Source organism: Gracilinanus agilis, chromosome 3 (genome assembly GCF_016433145.1).
Source record: "Gracilinanus agilis isolate LMUSP501 chromosome 3, AgileGrace, whole genome shotgun sequence".
Classification (NCBI taxonomy): domain Eukaryota; kingdom Metazoa; phylum Chordata; class Mammalia; order Didelphimorphia; family Didelphidae; genus Gracilinanus; species Gracilinanus agilis.
In genome coordinates, this window is record NC_058132.1 from 30,806,487 (window position 1) to 30,828,920 (window position 22,434).

General features: G+C 44.2%; 1 protein-coding gene across 1 annotated transcript in view; it reads right to left on the reverse strand.

The window, feature by feature from the left end:
* Nucleotides 1–22,434, reverse strand: part of INTS11 (integrator complex subunit 11) — a 33,442-nt gene that overhangs the window by 8,752 nt on the left and 2,256 nt on the right. Inside the window, exons 3-9 of the mRNA XM_044667512.1 lie at nucleotides 8,481–8,578; nucleotides 7,383–7,456; nucleotides 5,343–5,571; nucleotides 3,318–3,416; nucleotides 3,162–3,196; nucleotides 2,107–2,245; nucleotides 58–122 (exon numbers count right to left, since the gene is read on the reverse strand). Of these exons, the coding sequence (XP_044523447.1) occupies nucleotides 58–122; nucleotides 2,107–2,245; nucleotides 3,162–3,196; nucleotides 3,318–3,416; nucleotides 5,343–5,571; nucleotides 7,383–7,456; nucleotides 8,481–8,578 (739 nt within the window). The remainder of the gene's footprint in view (nucleotides 1–57; nucleotides 123–2,106; nucleotides 2,246–3,161; nucleotides 3,197–3,317; nucleotides 3,417–5,342; nucleotides 5,572–7,382; nucleotides 7,457–8,480; nucleotides 8,579–22,434) is intronic.

Below are 22,434 nucleotides of genomic sequence, written 5' to 3' on the forward strand. Positions count from 1 at the left end.
CCACAAAATCCCCAAGCTATGCTTCTTAGGATAAGCCAGAGTCAGTGGTTTTCTTACCAAAATGTTTCCAACAGAATGCAGAGCTCCTGAGCCCGGCCCAGAGCAAACACTGGGATGAGAACCTGCAGAGGGAAGGCCCAGGGCCCAGAAGCATCAATCTGGAGTAGTTTCATTCATTCCCTTTCCCGTGACGGTCCATTCCTCTCCATCCCACCCCACCCGTGCTTCAAGGAAAAGTTCCATCCCAAAAAAGGAGAGTAATGAGTCTGTGGACATCCCCAAGTCTGTCTGCTTGTGTGGACGCTGCCTAGGAAGCCAAGCTCCACTAAGGCAAGAACTCTCCCGGAGCAGCTGCCTTGCTGACTAGGTTTCACACATGCATAGTTCTGAAGAACCAGTTTCATTTCCTGGAACACCAACTTGTCTCAGAGGATGCCCTCAGTTTGCTTTCTAATTCAGTGACAGGATAAGAATGTGCTGCAGGGGAAAGGAGGCTGGACTGGGAGTCCTGGCTTTTGAACTCATGGTCTATGCAATCCCTTCTGGTTCCAAGTCCTTTGGTGCTGCTTAAAAGGACATCAGAGGATAGCTAGGTGGCTCAGTACTTAAGAGCACCAGGCCTAGAGTTAGGAGTTCCTGGGTTCAAACCTGGCCTGACACTACCCAGCTGTGTGACCCTGGGCAAGTCACTTAACTTAACCCCCACTGCCAACCCTGGCCGCTCTTCTGTCTTAGAACTGACACCAAGACAGAAGGTAAGGGTTTACGGTAGGGGTCCTGGCTCTCCATTGCACTGCCCTGTCCTAGCCTTCTGATTGTATTATCAATCAAGCAACAAGAAAGTAGTAAGTCCTTCCCGTGTTCTAGGTACTAAGCTATATGCTGGCCATATATAGAACAAGTAAAGATGGTCGCTGCCATTACAGAGGTCTCATTCTACTGGAAAAGACAACAAGGTAAATGAGAACATATGAGATGGGGCCTCTGAGCTAAGGCCTAAAACAAGCCAGGAATTCTAAGAGCTGACGTTTGTGAAGGATGGGCACCCACATCTGAGGAACAGCTAGTGCAAAGGCTTGGAAAGGGGTCATGGAGAGGGAGAGGCCCCAAGTGGGTAGGCATCACTGGGTTCACGTAGAGGAGCAAAATGTCAGGCTGGACTGGCAGAAGGAGGTCAGGTTATGAAAATCCTTAAATGCCACACAACAGGCTATATATTAGATCCTGAAGGTACAAGGGAGCCAATGGAGTTTACTGAGCAGAAGAATGACGAGGTGAAAGCTATGCTTTAGCAAAGTCACCTTGGCAAATGATAGAGATAGAGAAACTTGAAGCAAAGAAAAACTATTTCCTGAAAAGACAAAATGAGCAGAGGCCAAAGCTGGTCCCGGGATCTTTGGCCAGAAATCAGGACACCAGAGAGGTCAGTTCTTCCAGGCAGATCCCTAACCCATGGGGCAGAGCCACACACCCCACCCTGGAGCTCTGGGGGAATGCCAGAAGAGGCTATCCAGACAGGATGCAGTAGAATGGGCAGGAGGGCCTGGAGACTGAAGGCTGGCCCCAGAGGGCCTCAGCAAACCTAGGAGGCCATGAAGCACCAAACATAGGCTCTGCCTCCCTCAGGCTCCCTGGTGTGCCCCAATGCCCAGGGAATCAGTGAAGAGGATTTCCGTGGCCCTCAGGCCTCCCCAGCTATCCAGAGACTCACCGCCCTGGGCCTTGCTCTACCCCGCCTGTGGGTATCTTCAGCTTCCCTTTACAGGTCGTCTTTCCCCAACTAGAACGTAAGCTGCTTGAGAGGAGGGCCTATCTGCTGCCATTCCCAGCCTGAGCCCAGTCCCTGGTATGCAGGAAGAGCTTCACAAGTGCTCACTGCCCGACTTCTTTTTTTTTTTTTTAAACCCTTGTACTTCAGTGTATTGTCTCATAGGTGGAAGATTGGTAAGGGTGGGCAATGGGGGTCAAGTGACTTGGCCAGGGTCACACAGCTGGGAAGTGGCTGAGACCGGGTTTGAACCTAGGACCTCCTGTCTCTAGGCCTGATCACTGCCCAACTTCTGCTTTTATTTTGTTCCATCTCTAGCAGCCGTGTTGTTTGGTTACCTTCCCGCCCCGCTCCACCGTCTCATGCACTTTCTTCAGGAAGTCCCTCTCTCGGCAGCGCTTGGAGTCTCGGATGGTCGTCGCATAAGTGGACTCAGTGATGAGCAGGTTGGGTCGGCACTTATCAATCCAGGCAGCCCTGAGACACAAGGCAGGCCACCATGAAGCTCAGCGCCATCCCCCTGAGCCCATCCTCATAGCACTCCTCACCTATATTTGGGTTTGCCATCCCCCTTCTCAACAGTCACCCAGGAGGGCCCAACTTCTAGCTCCCACTCCCAGGCGAGGAAGGTCCGTCTACCTGATGGCTCTGGGTGGCCCTGAGCATGGCAAACAGTTGCTACCTTCTAATAAGGAAGGCTATGTAAGTTTCTGGCTCTCCTGTCCTACTTTCTGATGAAGTGTAGTGAAGGGCATTAGACCCAGAGCCAGGAAGTCTTGGGTTCAGCCCAGATACTTATTATTTGTGTGACCCTGGATAAGTCACTTCACCTCTGACTGCCTCAGTTTCCTCCTCTGTGGAATGAGGTGGTTGGATTCAGCAGTCTCTAAGGTCCCTTTAAGCTCTAGTTCTAGAATCCTAAGAACTTCTAAGTGCCTGTGAATCTTTTCAAACAGTCTTTTCTCCATGAAGACATGGAGCTACTTGAAGTTCAAAATTAAATCCCCCAGAGATAAAGCCGGTAAAAGAGCTTCCATCCCCCGACCTGGTCATCTGTGCAGCAAAGCTTCCACCTGGCACCCAGGGGGGCAGCACTCCTAATACACATAAACCAGGCAGCTAATTGCCTGCAAAAGGACACTTTGACCCAGCTGTCAGAGGGCTTGTGGGGAGGAGGGTATTGATCCCAACTGGTGCAGAATTACAATGAAAAAGAAGCTCTCCAACACTCCTTCAGGGCAGGCTGTTCTAAGCAGACATCTATGCTGGGAACATAAAGAGCCACCCACATCCTCACAGGTTAACAGGCATCCTTGATGTGAATCCCCCATGTGGAAAAAAACCCCAGAACAACAAACTCTTCATTGGAGCAGAAGCTCGGCATCCCACTTACCCTAAGTGCCGGTCCGGAGTCATGTTGTAATCACCCTAGCAGAAGAGAACCAGAGGGAGCTGGGGTTCAGCCTTCCATTTACAGAGCATCTCGGCCCACTCTCTCTCCCACCCCAAACCACCTCCCTCTCAAACACAGGTAGGTCAAACGCCTTACTGTGTAAACCGCAGATTCAGAGCCAACTTTGATCTGGAACATGGCAGCACCCAGCACATGGCCCGCATAGTAGGCCTTGATTTCCAGCTCATCATCCACCTACAGAGGAAAGAGACCAGCTTTCATTCCTGCAGGCTGTGACAGAAGGGAATGGGCAGAGGGAGGCAGGGTGGGCAGCACAGGTAGCTGGCAGAGATACAGTAAGGCACAAACCCAATCTTTGCTCACTGTCACAACTGGGAATTCAGGCTTCCCTTTGCCAAAAAAGCAACCTGCGACCAGAAATGCCTTTATCCTATAAAGGGAGGAACTCTCATTAGAACTGCAGCCCAGTTTTAAAAGGAAAATTAAGGGGACAGCTGGGTGGCTCAGTGGACTGAGAGCCAGGCCCAGAGATGGGAGGTCCTGGGTTCAAACCTGGCCTCAGATTCTTCCCAGCCGTGCGACCCTGGGCAAGTCACTAAACCCCCATTGCCTAACACTTACCGTTCTTCTGCCTTGGAACCAATACATAGTACTGATTCTAAAACAGAAGGTAATGGTTTTAAAAAATAAAATAAAAGGAAAATTAAAGCTAGCCCATCCCCACCCCCTGAGGTAGCTGATAGTCTTTTCCCTCAATATCCTCAAACCAAAGATCAAGACTGGGCTCCAGGGGAGTAAGAGCCAGGTCTGAAGATAGGAGGATCTGGGTTCAAATGTGCCCTCAGACATTTCCTAGCTGTATGACCCTGGGTAAGGCTCTTAACCACCACTGCCTAGCCCTTATGGCTCTTAGGCCTTGGAAAATTCAAGGTTTTGATCCTAAGATGGAAGGGAAGAGTTTAGAAAGAAAAAAACTAAGCCCTTGAGATACCAGCCAGCACCCCATAGGCCCTTCCTGCCAGGTCTCCCTCCATCCTTCCCACCCCACCCCCTCTCTCCTCCTGGGCAAATAGGGTAACTAGGCCCTCAGTGTGCTCCCTGTACTTGAGAAGCTCTTTCCTGGACTGAAAGCTCTTTGAGAAGGACGCTGCTGCCTCACTTACTCTGTACAGCCCATGGCGGAAAAAGGCCTCGCCATTTATAAAAGAAAACAGTGAAAAGGGAGTTATTCACCAGACCAAAGCTAGGTACCTAGAACTGGGGAGAAGACTCAGGGAGGCCATGGGGCCTGCCTTCAAGTACTCGAGGTCAGCTGGGGACTTGCTTCTCTGGGCCCCACAGGGCAGAACCAAAAATGAGGGATAGAAGAGGCAAAGACAAAGATTTAAGCTGGATGTTAGCAAAAACTTCCTAACAATGAGAGCAATGGGTTGCCCCAAGGGAGATGGGGCCTCTCCTAAACTGGAGGCCTGGAAGCAGGGAGTGTGAGTCACAAACAGGGCTTGTTTGGGTTTTTGTTCTGGGGGAGGGAGGATGACCTGGATGAGATGGTCACTGAGGTCCTTTCCAACTTGGACATTCTGGGCCAATGAAACCCTGTGAAACAGTAAGTCCTCAAAGAACTTAAAAATAATGATTTAACTTCCACTAGCCACTGTTCTGTCCTCTTAATGAAGCAAACTTTGCCAGGAAATGCTGGTTTTCCCAGGTGCTTTTCTAGCCCTCAGAAACCTGCAATAATAGAGGGGAGAGAACCTAAAGCAGGGGTCAGCAGCCTTTTTGGCCGTGAGAGCCATAAACGCCACATTTTTTAAAATGTAATTTCGTGAGAGCCGTACAGTGCTCACAGTGCGGCTCCTGTAACAGCGCCTGAAAAAAAATGGGCTTTATGGCTCCTGCAGAAAGAGCCATATCTGGCCCTCAAAAGAGCCAGAAATGGCTCAAGAGCCATACGTTGCCGACCCCTGATCTAAAGGTTGTCTGTGTCTTGGCTTTGAAAGACCTCCTCCATGGTACCTGCAGCAGACTGGGCTAAGGCTAGACGCTAATTAGTTTGCATCCTGGAGCACAATGAGCTTCCTAGAGGGGATCCAAGAGGGAGAATCAAGAGTTCAACTCATGTGAGGGCCCTAGGAAAGCCACCAGGAATTGTTCCCTGACCTGGACTGTTTGATGGAGGTGGACGGCCACCACCTTCTTCATGCAGTCCTTGATCATCTGTGAAGTGAAGAAGTTGGTTTCTCCCTTCTTATCCACAGTAATCTTCCTGTAGTCCTCCAGCAGAATGGGGCAGATAGCCTTGGTAGGGTGAGTCATGTAGATGGGTCCATCGTAGCCCACCATCTCACTGAAGTAAGGCAAGGCCCCACAGTGGTCCAAGTGGAAGTGGCTAGGTCATAAAGAACAGTGAATAAGATGAGTTAAAGACAAAGCAATAAAGACACCCAGAGAGAAGATGGCAGAACCAGGAGAACAAGAAACATGCCTACCACAAAAGTATGCAAATGAAGACCACCTATGATGGCAACAAAACTTGGGTTGAGACAATGGCCAACATGGGGACCATCTTGTTAAAATATCCAAGCCTTCTGCTCTTCTAATGAGTGATAAATTACATTCACTGCTGTACACATAAACACTCTTTTCTGCTGTTTGGTTTAACAGTCTTTGGGGAATATATACTGTGGTTGGTTTGAGGGTTTCTGTTTATCTGCTGCATTATAACATAATTTATCAATAAAGAAAACTTTCTGAAAAAAAAAATGTAGCTGGAGTGAGAGTCACCAGGTGGTCAGCTGTGTGGCCTCGGGGTCTAGACTCACTCGATTCAACACTGGTCAGCTCTCTCCTCCAAATAATCCTCATCCTCAGCACCCGTTTGTTCAGCATCTACTTAAGCTTTGACAGCTCAGTGTGTGCTCCATGAGTGGGAACCCAGAGACATCAGGTTTTGTTAGGGTTCCTAAAGCATTCTCCTCCATGTTGATCCAGGGTGTGTTCCACTCCCCCACAACACTGTAAGCTAAGGACTGTAAGGGTGCCTTCTGCTTTTTGGGCTCCTCCAATGAGGAGGAGCCCATGTTGAGAGAAGAGCATGTCACAGACAGCATTGCCATTGGGTAAGGACTTCATTTGATTCTTAAATCCTCCACTGAGCTAACAATAACTCACATTTTAATATCAATGGAAGAGTCATAAATTTAGAGGTAGAAGGGACCTTAGAGATCACCTGCCCTAACCCTCTCATTTTATTTATTCACTTTAAACCCTTATCTTCTATCTTGGTATCAATTCTAAGACAGAAAAGTATGGCAAGGGCTAGGCAATGGGGGTTAAGTAACATGCCCAAGGTGATACAGCTAAGAAGTATCTGAGATCTGCCCACCCCCTTTTTTTTTAATCCTAAAATTTTATTTATTTTTAAATATTTTTCCATGGTTACATGATTCATGTTCTTTCCCTTTCCTCTTCCTTCCCTATTCCCGGAGCTGACAAGCAATCCCACTGGATTATGCAAGTATTATCACTTGAGTATCTGAGATTTGAACCCAGGTCCTCTCAACTCCAGGCCACTGTGCTACCTAGCTGCCCCTAAGCCCTTATTTTACACAAGGAATCTGAGGCAACGAGAGGTCAGTCAACTTGCCAAGGTCCACAGTAAGGCTGGGATCTGAGATTCACATTCAACCCTCTCTCCACACATCTAATTGTTTCTACGGTGTACAATATTAGACACAGCATGGCATGGTGCCAAAAGAATGAACAGAATGGGGAGAACCTGAATTTGAGTTCTACCTCTAACAGAATGTGTTGGTAAAATTGGAGGGAAGGGACAGGTCCAGAGTAGCTGCCCCACGAGGCCCCTTCTGACTCCAAACCTATATCCGGGCTCCTGGGACCAGAGACCAGACCAGTTACCCACTGCTGTGAAGCAGAGACCCCAAGGCCGAGCCTCAGCCTGTGCTTCCCTACCGGGCTGGCCCTTCAAGGCTGTCCACCTGTGCCCAGTTACAGCGTGGAGGGTGCGCCTCCAGGGAGTGTCAGAGCCCAGGCTCCTGCCCCAGGACAATGAGGCGGCTACCGAGCCTGGTGGCAGTCTAGGACGGTCAAGAGGGAGGGCCCGAGAGACTACCCTTCCGGGCCAGGGCCTTCCACTCCAGTCTATTCTCTCAGCTGTAATCACTCCATCGAGGCTCCTACCTGATAATGACGCAGTCCAGGAAGTCCGTCAGCCTTCCATTCTGGGTAATGTAAGAAAAATCTGGAAAGCGTCTCTGAGGAGAAGCAAGGCAGAAAGAGGCTCAGTTATTCAGCATGGGGGGAGGCACTCCGGGCCAGGGTGCTCTGAGGGAGAGTAGAACCAGGTCAGGCTTAAATGCTAGCATCAGACATAAGAGCTGGGCCACTGGCTCAGCCCCCATGGAGCCGACTCAGGCCAGAATGGGCTCTCTTAGTTTGCCTCATTTATTTTTCAAAGCTGTGGAGAGCTCAAAGTGAAGGATGGAAATGCTGCCAACTTTGGGGCCATGGGTTGACCTTGCAAACCAGTCATTATGCCTGAAGGTTTGTGGCTATTTAAAATAAATAAATAAAGAGACAGAAGCAAAGCCCCAGAATGCTCCTTATTTAATGTAGCTGCACTGCTTCTACCCTACAGGAAAGGTCATAAGAGCAGGGTGTTGGGCAATACAAGCCCAGCCTCATCCAGAACTAGTCATGGGATTAAGCCAAGGGCTGGGGAGCCCATGTCGGAAGCCAGGGCAGAGCCAGAGCTGCCCAGCAGAAGACAGAACCCAGACCTTCTGCCAATGCTCCTAGTTTCTAGCTTTGAGAACAAATGCTTATTCACTCTCTAAGCAGCTTACTAACACATAAGAAGCCCAGCAAGAGGGCCTCCCAGCCATCCCACTTCCAAGCCTGGCCTGCCTTGAAGGTCCTGCTTTCCTGAGCTGGACTATGCTGGAAAGAACAGTCGCCGGACTAGAAGGCAGCTCCCCACCCAGCCCTGTTTCCAGCCCAGGCCACTGTGATTTTCATTCCTAGAAGCATTAGGCACTTGGCCCAAATGGAAGGAAATCAGGTGGCTGAGGCTGGGGGCCTCAGTCCTAACAGCTCATGGAAAGGAGGAAAGTTCACAACAGCTCCCCAAGACCATGGAGATACCTCCCATGAATGGGTGAAATGGGAAGAGGCAGCTCTCTTTACCCTGGGGTTTGGGAATTTCTCTGAGCACACCTCAAAAGATGAGCCTTCCAAATCCCAACTCCCCCAACCCTCTGGAGCCTCTGGAGAACTTACATCATCATTGTAGCCCATGTGCATCCCACAATCCAACATGACATTCTTGCCTGCGATGGAGACAAGGATACAGCTGCGGCCCACGTCCTGACCAGCCCCTGCAACCAGAGCAAAGCAATCATCCAGATCTGTCTCCTACACACCATTACTCTTATAAGGGATGCCCCTCTCCCTCTCTGTCTGTATCTTCCTTCCTCCTGCCTCTCTCTCCACCCCCACCACCCATGTCTCTCCCACTGCAGGTCTTTCTACCCCTTACAAAATTCCTCTCTTCCAGGAAGCCTTCCCTTATTCACTCCACCTACCAAGCAGCTCAGCCCGTTGCTCTGTGTTCCTCTGGGCACAGGGCTCTTAGCATACTTTTAAAATTCAATTGCATTATAGTTTTGCTGAATTGGTTTTTTCCTCCCTCTCTTTCTCTTTTTATTCTTTGCTTAAAGAGATGGGTCTCAAGGTAGACTCTGAGGAGGAAGAATATATCGGGCAATAAAAATACCAATAAATTTTTAAACATCCAATTGCACTTGTTTTTTCAGAGATTCAAGGGGTGTGTGCATACATGCATGTGTGTGTGTGCATGCATGCATGTTAGGGAGAATCATGATCACAAGAAACCCAAGGGCAGTGAAAAGATGTGTGGTGGGTGTCTGGAGGCTGCCTGTAGCAGTGACTGGCAGAGAAGAAACAGCATCAAAGACAGCATCAAGGAACCACATGGATAAGAATCTCACAGGAAGGGAGGGCAGGCATGGAGGAGCTGTGATCCCAGTGACAGAGGGAACTGCCACACCTATTGAGTCACCAAGTCATCAGAAACCCACCCAGCACCTCATGGGGATCTGGGCCTTCCGAAGGATGGAAGCCATGCTTGGTGTCTTTGGGGCATTCCAGTACAAACTCCCCAAATCAGTGGAGTTTTAAGAACTGGAATTCATGAACCTAAGATGCCAGGTGAGGCCTGGCTGCCCCCCAGAACAGCATTACACAGGCTCAGCCTGGACTACAGATTCTCCCAACATCCCTGTGGCTCTCGTTGGGGAAGTTAAACCCCAGGATCATAAGAAACTAAGCCGAGCACTGCGGCTCTGTGATCTCATCCACATGGAGCGTGCCACAACCTGTGCACATCATCCTACGCCTGTGCCTGTCCTGGAAAGCCTCTCTAATGTGCTTTTCTCCAGACCTCCTGCTCCAGGGTAGGGGCTCGTGGATCATGTGGGCTGCTCCTACTACATGACTGTCCTGCCAATTTCTCTAGTCCTATTCTTTCTGCTACACCCACCCTGAGTCTTCCTGTGACCCTTAGGGTGCCCACAGCTTTCATTCTCCAAAGAACATGGTATTCCAAAGCCCTGTAGCCATACAGTCATCGATCTCCTTCCTCTGTGATCTGCACTCTTATTCCACCTCAGCATACACAAGGAGTCCCATCACCCCATCCCTAGACATCCCTTTCCAAACTCCACCCCTGGATGGCTCTCCCCATGGACCTCTTCCCCTCTGCTCACATGTGGCTGCACACCTCTGGAGAACATCCCACAAACATCCTTTCACTGTTCCCTGGTCAATTCCCTACAGAGGTGATAAAAGAGCATTTCCCAAGTACTGGTTCCAAATCTTCCCTCCCCCTATGCAGAAGACCATGCCTCATACTCCATCAAAAAAAGTAAAATTGTTCTAAGTGTCTTCCTCCCCGAGTCATTTCTGCTCTTCCAGTCATTGTGACACCATCTGCCCCACATCACCCTCTTCTTTGCTCCAGTCTCAGAAAACAAAGCACTCTTTCTCCTTGCCAAAGCCAATCCCTTTGCTTGGGCCCTGAATTTCCTCTCTCCCGGAACCCAATTTTCCTCCAAGAAATTGCCTTTTCAAAGATTTCATCTCTCCCTAATTTTATTTCTTTTTTAAAAATGTTTTTGTTTCTCATGTCATCATAGTGTCTCATGTATCCCTCTCCTTTCCTTCCCTTTGAGTCATTCCATATAAAAAATAATCTTTTTTAGAGGGAACCCCCCACCCCACCCCAAACTGGTCAATACATTGAAAAAGTCCCAAAACATGGGGAATGAACAACAATTGTAGATCTCCCATCTCCATGAAGGGGCAAGTTGGGGGAGACTTCTAATGGCTCTTCATTCAAATCCCTCTTGATCATTATGATTTTGTACATTTGCTTTTGGCTTTTTGGTGTGCCACTATTCTTTCCATCTACATTACTACTGTTACTATATATATTGTTTTCTTGGCGCTGCCTCAGTTCACAGCCTTTTCCATGATTCTCTATACTCACATACCACCTTTCTTAGAGCACAGTAATATTCCATTACATTTATATACTGCAAATTGTTTAGCCATTACCCAACTGAACAACTTTTTTGTTTTCAATTCTTCACTATCACAAAAAATATTACTATACCTATTTTGGAATACATGGGGGCTTTTTTCACATTAAAGGCTTCCCTGGGGTTTAAGATCAGTAAGGGAGTCTCTGTTCAAAGGATATGGTCACTTTATTTGCATAGTTCCAAATGGTTTTTCAAAATTATTCTATAACTTCAGAGCTCTACCAACAATGTACTGGTGACTACTGTCATTTTTGCCATTTTGCAGGGAGTGAGGTAAAATTGCGGGGTTGTTTTGAACCACATTTCTTATTGTTATTGATTTAGAACATTTTTTTCATGTGGCTGTGAATATTTTACAATTCTCCTTAGTTGTTCAAATCCTTTGATCATTTCTCTAAGGAATGGCTCTCAAGTCTATATATATTCATTGTTTATATATCCTGGATACCAGACCTATATCACAGAAATCTGACAAAGATTCTTTTCCCATCTGACCATTTCCCTTCTCATCTCAGATGCATTCATGTGACCTGTGCAGAAACTTTTCAGGTTCAAGTAATCAAAGTTATCTATTTTACTTTTGGTAATTAGCTCTATCTTGTTTAAGAATATGTATATTTGGGGGCAGCTGGGTAGCTCAGTGGATTGAGAGCCAGGCCTAGAGACGGGAGGTCCTAGGTTCAAATCTGACCTCAGACACTTCCCAGCTGTGTGACCCTGGGCAAGTCACTTGACCCCCATTGCCTACCCTTACCTCTCTTCTGCCTTGGAGCCAATACATAGTATTGACTCCAAGACGGAAGGTATGGGTTTAAAAAAAAAAAAAAAAGAATATGTATATTTTTTTTAAAAAGAACATATCTATTACCCATAGCTCTGATCTGTTTCTCTTCTATTTTTTAATAGCATGATCTTTAACATAAAGGTCATATATCCATTTAGAATTGTGACATGTAGTCTAAAGTGTTGGTCAAAGCCTAATTTCTACCAGATTGCTTTCCAGTTTTCCCAGCAATTTTTATCAAATAGGCAGTTTTTTCCTAGGTAACTTATGTTTCCCACTTTATCAAATACTGGGTAATTAAGCTCTATTTTTTCTGAATCGCCCTGGTCTAGCCTGTCCCATTAATCTCTCTCTGTATTCTTTAACCAATACCAGATGGTTTTTTTTAATAACTGCTGCCTTATAGTATAGTTTGAGGTCTAGAAGTGCTATTCCCTTCATTCTTCCTTCATCAATTCCCTTCATAGTCTGTATCTTTTGTTTCTCCAAATGAATTATTATTTTATCATGCTTATATGTAAAGTATCCCCTTGGTAAACTGACTGATATAGCATTGAATTTTAATTAATGTTGGCAGTACTGTCATTTTTATCACATCAGTACGGCCTAGCCATGAGCACTGAATATTACTCCAATTACTTAGGTTGTTCTTTATTTCTTTAAGGAGCTCTTTGTAATTGAATCTATGCAGATCTTTTGTGTATTCTCGTATAGATATTTTATGCACTTTTATAGTTATTTGGAATGGAGTTTCCATTTCTATTATTGCTTCTTATATTGTTATTATATAGAAATAATGTTGATTTTTGAGGATTCATTTTGTAGCCTGCCAACTCTGCTGAAACTATTGTCTCAGCATCTATGCTGATTCTCAGGTTTTTCTAAATAAACCATATCAGCAAACAGGCACAGTTTTATCTCCCCTTTAGCTATCATTCTTTTAATTCCAATCTCTCATCTTATTGCTATTGTTAGCATTTTTAGAACTATATCAAATAAAAAGTGGGATGAGTAGGCATCCCTGCTTCACTTTTGTATTTCTTGGAAAATGTTCTAGTATATCCCCATTGCATATGATGTTTGCATTTGGTTTCAGAAAGATGTTTTTTTTTTATATTTTTTAATGGTCTCTACTAAATCACTATGTTTTATAGAATTTCAGACGTAGAAGAGTGTTGTACTTTGTCAAAGGATTTTTATGCATTTATTGAGATGATCATGTGGTTTGTGATGTCTTGGTTTTTAATGAGATTATGTTGATTATTTTCCTAATGTTAAACCATCTTTGCAACCTCAGTAAAAATCCTACTTGATCATAATGAATGATTTATTAGATAAAATTGCTATAGTCTGTTCGATAAGATTTTGTTTAAAGTATCCGGATCAATATTCATTAATTATATTGGCCTATAGTTTTCTTTCTGTACTTTATCTTTCCCTGGTTTAGCTATTAGGGCTATGTGTCTCATTAAGAGATAGATGGGGTTCTTTCTCAATTTAATTGGAGAAAATTCTCTTGTGAATTCATCAGGGGCAAGAATTGGGGGGGGGGGTTCTTTTGGGGGAGAGGGTAGTTCCTTTATGGCTAGATCTATTTGACTGGATTATTTAAGGACTGTATCTGGTCTTCTGATAGTTTGGACACTTTATAGTTCTGAAGGTATTCCTGTATTTCTTTTGAATTTTCAGTTTTGTTAGCATATAATTTTTCATAATAGGTTCTGATTATTCTTTTTATTTCTTCTGGGTTTGCTGTGATTTTACCTTCTTCATTTGTTATTTTATTGATTTGACTTTGTTCTCTTCTTTTTAATCAGATTAATTTTGGATTTTTTCAATTTTATTAGTCTTTTCTTTTTCTTTCTTTCTTTCTTTTTTAACCCTTAACTTCTGTATATTGGCTCACAGGTGGAAGAGTGGTAAGGGTGGGCAAAGGGGGTCAAGTGACTTGCCCAGGGTCACAGAGCTGGGAAGTGTCTGAGGCCAGATTTGAACCTAGGACCTCCAGTCTCTGGGCCTGACTCTCACTCCACTGAGCTACCCAGCTGCCCCCTTTTCTATTTTTTTTAATGCCTATCTAGTTCATTATTCTCTTTCTATTTTGCTAACGTATGATTGTAAGGATGATTTCCCCCAAGGATTATTTTAGCTGGATCCCAGTTATTTTGGTATGTTGTTTCTTCATTATTGTTTTCTTTTACATTTGTTATTAACTGTTTCTATGACTTGTTCTTTGAACCTCCCATTATTTAAGATTTCAATGTCAAGTCTTTATTTGGGTCTGGATCTTTTGTTTGTACTATTCTTATTGCATAATAGTCTATAAAGGACATACTGACTACTTCTGCTTTTTTATATTTGTTTACAATACCTAGCACATGGTAAATTTTTGTTAAAAGTTCCATGTGGTTCAGAGAAGTACATATATTCTTTTGCTGTCCCATTTAGAAAACACCATAAGTTTTTTAACTCTCCAGAAATTTGTTCAGCTCCATATTTTCCCTTTTATCTATCCTTCTGTTGACTTATCCAAAACTGATAGAAAGATATTTTTTCTGTCCCTCTCATATTATTTGTTTTTATGTCTTCTTGAAGCTCAGATAATATTTCTCTTATGAATAAGGATGCTAAGGCATATGGAGTATACAGATTTATTACTGATAATCATTTGTCCTCTATGGTTCCTCTCAGCATAATAGGTTTCTCATTTGTCCCTTTTTTGAATGTTTGCTTTTGATTAGTCTAATAGCATGATAGCAGCTCCTGATTTTCTGGATTGACTTGACACATAGTATAAATTTTCTCCATCCCTTCAGCTGTACTTTGGGTATGTCTTGGTATTTTAAGGTTTCATTTTCTTATCCAACCTATTATTCTTTTTCATTTCACTGAATTGTTTCATCCATTCACATTTAAAGTTATAAGGTTTATATCTTCTTCTATCTATTTAAAATTGGGAGAGGGGGTTTGAGTTATGATTTTCCTTCTTTTCTGCTATAAGCACAGTACAGTGATCCCTCACCTATCGCAGGAATTACATTCCAGAGACCCCCGCAATAGGTGAAAATATGCGAAGTAGCAATGCCATATTTATTTTGTTACTATATAAGGCTTTATAAACCTTTCCCACTCTCCTATAAACTTTTTCCACACTCCTATTAACCTTTCCTATATTCTTATAAAATATAAAATGACTGAGCCAATCAGCACCCAGGATACAGAAGACAGTACTATGGTTGGTCCCGCGATATAGCAAAACTCCACAATACAGAATTAGATATATATTTTTTAAAAACCTGCAATACAGTGAAGCTGTGATAAGTGAACAGTGATGTAGCAAAGGACAACTGTATTATGTTCCTCCAATTATTTTACTTTCATCTTTTTTTAAGGTGGCCCTATTCTCATGGACTCTTTCTTTTCCCTCTATCCCCTTTTCTCATTTTAAACTTTTCCCTTTGAGACTTGGTTTATTTGTTCCTCTCTTCTGCTTTTATCTAGTTCTGTTTCTTCTTTTTTCCTCCCAAACTCATGCCCCTTCCTTTATTTTTCTTTAGCTAGTTGAGTTTATTAGATTTTTCTAAATTAAATTCTTTTTGTTCCCCTTTTTAAAAAGGCTTTCTCTCACTTTCTTTATTATTCATCTTCTTTCTCTTTTCTCTAGCTGCTTGTTCTCTGGTTCATGACCCTTGCTTTCTCAAGACCCTCTTTTCTCTGTATTCTTTATACAATAAAGCTTCCAAGGCATCCAATCTAGGCTCTCCCCCTAGATGCTTTCAACTACTGCCTAGTAAAGCTTCCTCTCAGATTCCCCATTTCCATTGTGTTTTAACTCTCAGAACAATGCCAATTAGTGCAGTTGTCAGAGAGAAAAATAATCCTCTCCCACCCTGAACAGATTTATATCCTCTTGTTGACCTTTCCCCCTCCACTTTATTTGCCTAGAAATCTCTCCCCATTTCCATGTTCTTCCATTCCTCCAGGTACCAGTTGCCCCTGGGTATTCCAACTCCCCTTACTTCCAGATCAAGTAGACTTTTCAGACACCAAATTTCCCCCAGGCCTCATCAAGTATAAAGTCTTCCTCTCCCTTCACCCATAGAAGCATTCATCAATGGAATACCTTCCCACTTCCAAAAGCTTCCTTCCTTCCCTGAACTTATCAATCTTTCCCCTCTCCTCCTCACCCATTTCCCTGCAGTCTCTTCTTTGAGGCCAGAGAGGTTGCCTTCCCTCATTTCAAGCTCTTGAGTTGACCCCAGTACATCATTCACTCCTCTCTATCCCCCATCTTTCTTCTCCCCCTTTCATGTTTCCTCCAGTGTTGTAATGTAGTCCCCAAAAAGAAGTATTCGCTTGTAGGCAGGGTGTCCCCAAATTCTATCTACAAAGTTGCCTGCCCTTCTCTTTGCTGTTACCCTACCAGATTTCTACCTGCATCTCTTTCTGATGTTGCGCTGCACTTCTGTCTGCACTTATTTAGTCCTTCTGCATTTATGTTGTTCAGAATGTCTGAAGTACAAATAATCTCTTCAGTTCTGACTTTCTTTATAAAAATGTTTCAAACTCTTCCTTATTACTGACCCTCCATGTTTTTGTTCTGTGTGTTAGGCTCAGATTTACAGGACAGGTCACTCTGGGCTGTATCTTGAGTTCTGTTACTCTTTGAATACATTATTCCATTCCCTCTCTCTTTCTCTAGTGGGTAGAGAATAGTATTATTGTATTATTCTAATATTTTTTCCTTTGTATTTGACAGTCTTTCTCTGAATAGTTTGCAGATCTTGTACTGAACTGTATTATTAAATTTAACAACTATGAGTTTAAAGCCTTTTTTTTCTGGAGGCAATCAGTGAATTCTCTCTTTTCTTTAAAAACAAAAACAAAACAAAAAACCCTTGCTTTCCTTTTTAGAATGTGTTGGTTCTAAAGCAGAAGAATGGTAAGGGCTAGAAGAAGAAAGGTAAGAAAGGCTAGGCAATGAAGGTTAAGTGACTTGCCCAAAGCCACACAGCTAGGAAGTATCTGAAGCCAGATTTGAACTCAGGATCTCCCATCTCTAGGCCTGGCTCTCAATCCATCAAGCCACCTAGCTGCAACTGCCCCAGCTGAATTCTTTCAATTGGAATTGGAATTTAATTTTCTATATTCAGAAGTTCTGGGTTGTTCTCTTCTAGTATTTCCTTCATTATGATGTGAAGGATTTTCAGGTTTTCTGGGACACCTATGATTCTTAGGTAGTTTCTACATACCTCATCTTTTGAGATCTGTATATTTTGCTTGCATCCTAAGCATATTTTCTTTTAATGTTTTTGTTTTTTGCCTTTCTCCCCTCCTTCACTTCTATGTATTTGCATTCCCAATTTACTGTTCTCCCTTGGTGAAGCTTGCCATTAGAGACTCAAGATTTTCCTATTCTGCTTCTTATTTCTGCTGTGTAAGACACAGATTCCACTCTCATTATTCTTATCTCTCTTTTAATCCAATCATGTTCTCCTCAACTTCCACAGGACCTTCTGTCTCATCAAGTATTGAATCATTTTCCTTTATTTACAGTACTTATTCAGAGATGCCATATTTTCTTCTGTTATTTCTGTCTGTCCTACTGTTTATCTGTTTTCATTCAAGGTCTTTGAGAATTCCTAAAATCTTTAGTACGTTCAGTCTTCTCTCCTCTTATTTTCCTCATCACTCACTTTTTATTCCTTTCCCTCTGATTCTGGTTTCCTTGGATACTAGATCTCAAAGCAAAGCAGCATCTTTCCACACCGAGCAATTCATGCACCAACTTAGTCTCTGCCCCAATTAACTTTTTTTTTATTTTAAATCCTTAACTTCTGTGTATTGACTTATAGGTAAGAGTGGCAATGGGGGGTCAAGTGACTTGCCCAGGGTCACACAGCTGAGAAGTGTCTGAGGCTGGATTTGAACCTAGGACCTTCTGTCTCTAGGCCTGGCTCTCAATCCTCTGAGCTACCCAGCTGCCCCCCCCCCAATTAACTTTTGGGTGGTCAGAAGCAGACCCAGTTGGATGCTCTTTCCCTCACGTTTGGAGTCTTGACGAGCCACCTACGTGTGGTATCCTGTCTTGGTAACCTGACCCACTCCTCTTGTTTCTCAGATCTATGGCCCAGCAAAGGCAATTCAGAGCTCTGCAGCACTGGTGCTTCCTGATTGCACTCCTTTGGTTCCTGAAGGGCTGGTCTCATCAGTCTCCATCGATCCAACTATCATCTCTATGCAAATAACACCCAGATCTACAGATCTAGCCCTTACCCTGCTCATAAGATAGCAAGAACTGAGAAACAGAGTTGGAAGGGACCTCAGAAGCTCTGAGTACACATCCCTCCTTTTACAGATGAGGAGACCAAGGCCTGCCCAGATAAGTGAAATGAATGACCCCCATAATCTGAGAAGTAAGCTTCAGAGGTGGGATCCTTGGTCTCAAGTCAGGGCTCTTCCCACTCCCTCCCCAATAAGCTCTAGTTCTCTCTCTCCAAATTCCTTCTGAATTTCTCCACCTCCCTGTCTCACCAGCATCTCTGATTCCGCAAGTCTAAAACTGGATTCGTTACCTATTCTCCAAAACCACTCCTCGAAACTTCCCTATTTCTACCACCACTCTGACAGTCGTCCTATTTGCGACCTCGGAGAGTCAGCCTCTACTCATCTGGTTTGCTCTCTCCCTTCAGGTGCCAAGCCTTGCTGATTCTACTTCCTCAAAATCTTTCCTTCTCATGACTCCTATCATCATCACCCTAAGCCAGGCCTGCATCACTTCCTACCTGTGGTCTACCACAGGAGCCTCCTAATTGGTCCCCCTGCTTCCAGGCTCTGTCCTCATCTATCTATTCCTCAGTCAGTCAACAAGTAACATCTCTGACATACGGGTATTCTTAAAGGACAAATCTTTAGTATCTAGAATACAACACCTTCATATTCCTGAGTTTGGCACTTACAATCCCTCACTATCTGACTGTACCCTTTCCTCCCAAGCTGATGGCACATTACTGCCCCAAACCAACTCTACACTCCAGTCATATTGCCCGACTTGACGTTTCCCATACACAACAACCTATCTCCCACTTCCATGCCTTTGCACATGACCAGACATATCTGGTCTCCTTTCCCTCTGACCCTCCTACCCCACCCCTTGTCAGTGCCTCCTTCCAAATGACCACATATTCATTTTGTATCTGCCCCACTCCTTCTTTTCTGTGAACATACATCGTCCCATGAGAATGTAAGTTTCTAGAGGTCAGTGACTAGCTCATTTCTTTATCTATCACCCCAATGCCTGGCATTTTTAATAAATACTCATAGATCATAGATTAGATACTAGTAGATACTCATAATACAGCCTCTCCTGATGACTATTAATATTAAAAAGATGAGCCTTTGTTTCAGGAAGACGTCTAGAGGCCATTAAAAGCACAATGCCATTTCCCAAAGGCTATCCAGCCCAGTCTCCTCCTCCTGCTCAAAAACAACAGCCCATCCAAAGTGGCTGTTCTATTTGTGTTCAAGGCAATAACCACCCAGATTCCAGGTTACACACGAGGGACTCTCCTCCTATCTGGAGAGGTGTTCAAGGTGCCAAGTTTTCAGGTAAAGTCAATGGGGGTTTTTGTTTTGCTTGAAGAAATATATTTGCTCCAAAGATTTTGTGGTTTTGGTGTTGTTGTTGGTTTTTTGGGGGGGGAGGGGGGGAGGATTTTTCCCAAGATTTTTGATGGGGCAGGTAGGATAAGGAGTTAGTTCCCCCCCCCAAAAAAAGGAGGGGGAGGGTTTCTCAAGTGTCTTTAAAAGTACAGAAAAGAACAAAATGTCAGAAGGAAACACCAATAAGCAGGGCAAGGTTCAAAAGTCACATGCTGAATTTATATATTTAAAAGGAAAGCAAGGTGCAGATAAGAGACTTAAGAGTTCCCCACAGTCTCTTTTTCTGTTCTACAATGCCCATTTATTGGGTGTTGGCAGGGTTCTCAATGAAAAATCCTTGTCTTGTTCAAGATCTTTGGACTGGCAGGCCAGTTCTGCAGGTTCTCTAGCCAACTGTCTCCGAGTCAGAAGCCAGATTGTAGATACTGAATTCATCTGTTTTTTTCCTGTTTGAATGGCTATGCTGAATCTCTTTTTGGAGGCTCTGCAACATTCTGTGCTTGAATATAATCAAGACCACATCACCCACAAACCAGCGAATCCAGGGGAATCTCACCATCTAGAGCTAAGGTTCTTCAGTTTTTCTTGGTCACAGACTTCCTCTGACAACCCAGTGAAGCTGAGAGACTCCTTTGCAGAATAATGTTTGTAAAGCTCTGAAGGAAGTACTAAATTTTGGTCTAGATGTGAGTGAAAATAAAGATGTATTCTTCCCACACACATTTAAAAGTCCCCTGCAATTTGCCCATGGACCACAGACTGAGAAACCTCCATCTAGTCAGAGGCAGGCTAGGCATTACGCTAAGGGCTGAGGATACAAAGAGACAAAAACTAGCTCCTGTCCTAAAGAAGCAAATGTCCAAATGAGGAAGACAATATACAAATAAGCAAGTACACAAAGTCATAGAGAGTAGATGAAAGGGGCAACATCTGAAAGGAGCAAGGAGCAGGCTTCAGCCACTGGGAGGAATCAGTGGGAAAGATTTAATGAGCTGACATCTTGAAGAGAAGCAAAGAGCCGCAGATGAGGGAGCAAAGCCTTCTAAGGTGGGGCAAACTGCAAAGAGGCCTGGGTAACTAGACCTTAGGATGTAGGGAGGGGAAGAAGGTACAACAAGACTGAAAAGAGAGGAAAAGGTCACGGTGTAAGAGGCTCCAAATGACAAATAGAAGGCATTAGAGCTGATTCTGAAGGGTAAAAGAACTCCTAGAGTACACTGAGCAGAAGGGTAGGGAGGAAGGTGACAGAGTCAGACCTATGCTAGGCAATGAGGGTTAATCACACAGTTAGGAAGTAACTGAGGTCAGATTTGAACCCAGGATGCCCCATCTCTAGAACTGGCTCTCAATCCACTAAGCTCTCCCCTTCTCCCTCTCTCCACCTTCCTCCCTTCCCTTATCTTCTATCTTAGAATCAATACTGTATATTGGTACCAAGGCAGAAGATTGGTAAGAACTTGGCAATGCAGGTTTAAGTGACTTGCCCAGGATCATATAGCTAGGAATTGTCAGTCAGATTTCAATGCAGAATTTCCCATCTCTGGGACTGGCTTTCTAGTCAATAAGCCATCTAGCTGCCTCCACACCTATACTTTAAATAAAGCACCTTGGCAACAGAGTAGAGACCAGAGAGGTTACTGTAGCAGTTCAGGAAAAGTCCAGGCAAAAGAAGATGAGGACCCAATAAGGCCACAGCTATATATATAGAGAGAGAGAAATACAAACAAGAAATGGTATTTAAATAGAAATAGCAAAGTTTGGCAACAAACTGGTTGTGTGGAATTAGTGAGAGTGAGGACTTGAGCATCGCACCAAAGTTGTGAGCTGGGGTGACTGGGAGAATGGGGAGGCCATCAATAGTAATAAGGAAATTCAAAAGAGCGGAGAGTTTAGATAGGCTGAGTTTGAGATGTCCAAAAGGTAGGTTGGGGATGTAAGACTAGAGGTCTTAAAGGGGTCCATAGTCTTCACAGGACTGACTAGCAAAGGGGTCCATGATATCCCAAAAGATGAAGAACTAATGGAGCCTGAATGCAGATCAAAGCAGACCACTCTTTGCTTTATTTTCTTCGGGATTTTTTAAATTGTGTCTTCTTCCACTATAGGAAATATGTTCTGTATGACAGCATATGTATAACCAATGACAAACTGTTTACTGTCTCAGGGAGAAGGAAGGAGAGGAGGGAGAAAAAAATGTCAAAAACTGTATTTCCATGTAAGTGAGAAAAATGAAACATTACACACACACCCCAAAAAAGGAGGGGGATACTCTCTTCCCCATTCTGTGCCACTGATGCTGTTGCATAAATTGCTTATCACCTTGTGGGAAGGAGGAGGGAGGGAAATATGTATCAAAGCACTGATTGACCAAAGGATTAACTGTCCTTTGAAGCTTCTTGTTGTTTTTGGAAACCCATAAGAGCAGCTCCTTCCTTTGCCAGTCCAAGGGCAGCCTTCTGCCATCCTTAGGCTCAGATCCAACTTCCATCTGTCTTCTGGTCTCCCTGACAGTGAGCAGGTAAGGGATGGCCTGGCTCCTTTCATCTCACTCACTGTCATAGGACAAGGGTCTTGTGTTTCAACTCCCCCCAGTGAATTATCACAGTCTAACACTGACTCAATTTGCTTCCTTTTCCACTGCTGTCACCAACACAACAGAGGCCAAAGAGGACTCCACGAGGCAAAGGGGTTACTGGGTATTTTTCCCCAAGACTGTCAGCTCCACAAGGGTCTCCTCTAGACTTCGGGGGAGCTAGTTCAGGTCTCTGCATAATGAAAGTGCTCAACAGATACTTGAAGAAGGAATGAAGACTGAGTAACTACTGATCAATGAAAGTTGAGAAAAAGGCCTGAGAATAGGCATAGCATCTTTCTATTCAAAGGCTTAAAGACTCCATGTTAGTGATGTGTGGAGGAGCCTTTAAGAGGCCAAATACCTTTAAGTACCAACTTTTAAAATGCTTCAAAATCCCAAAGAATCAGTGCAGCAAAGCTTCTGTTTACAGGATTGTGTCTCAACAAGCAACACTGTAGGAGGCCTCTGCTCTACACCAAAAATACCCCTGAACTCTTACATTGGATGATCTGATCCATCCCCGGAAACTTGGTGGTGAGCACCCTCTGGTGGTTATGCTATGGGACCTGAACCATGCCTACTCCCAGA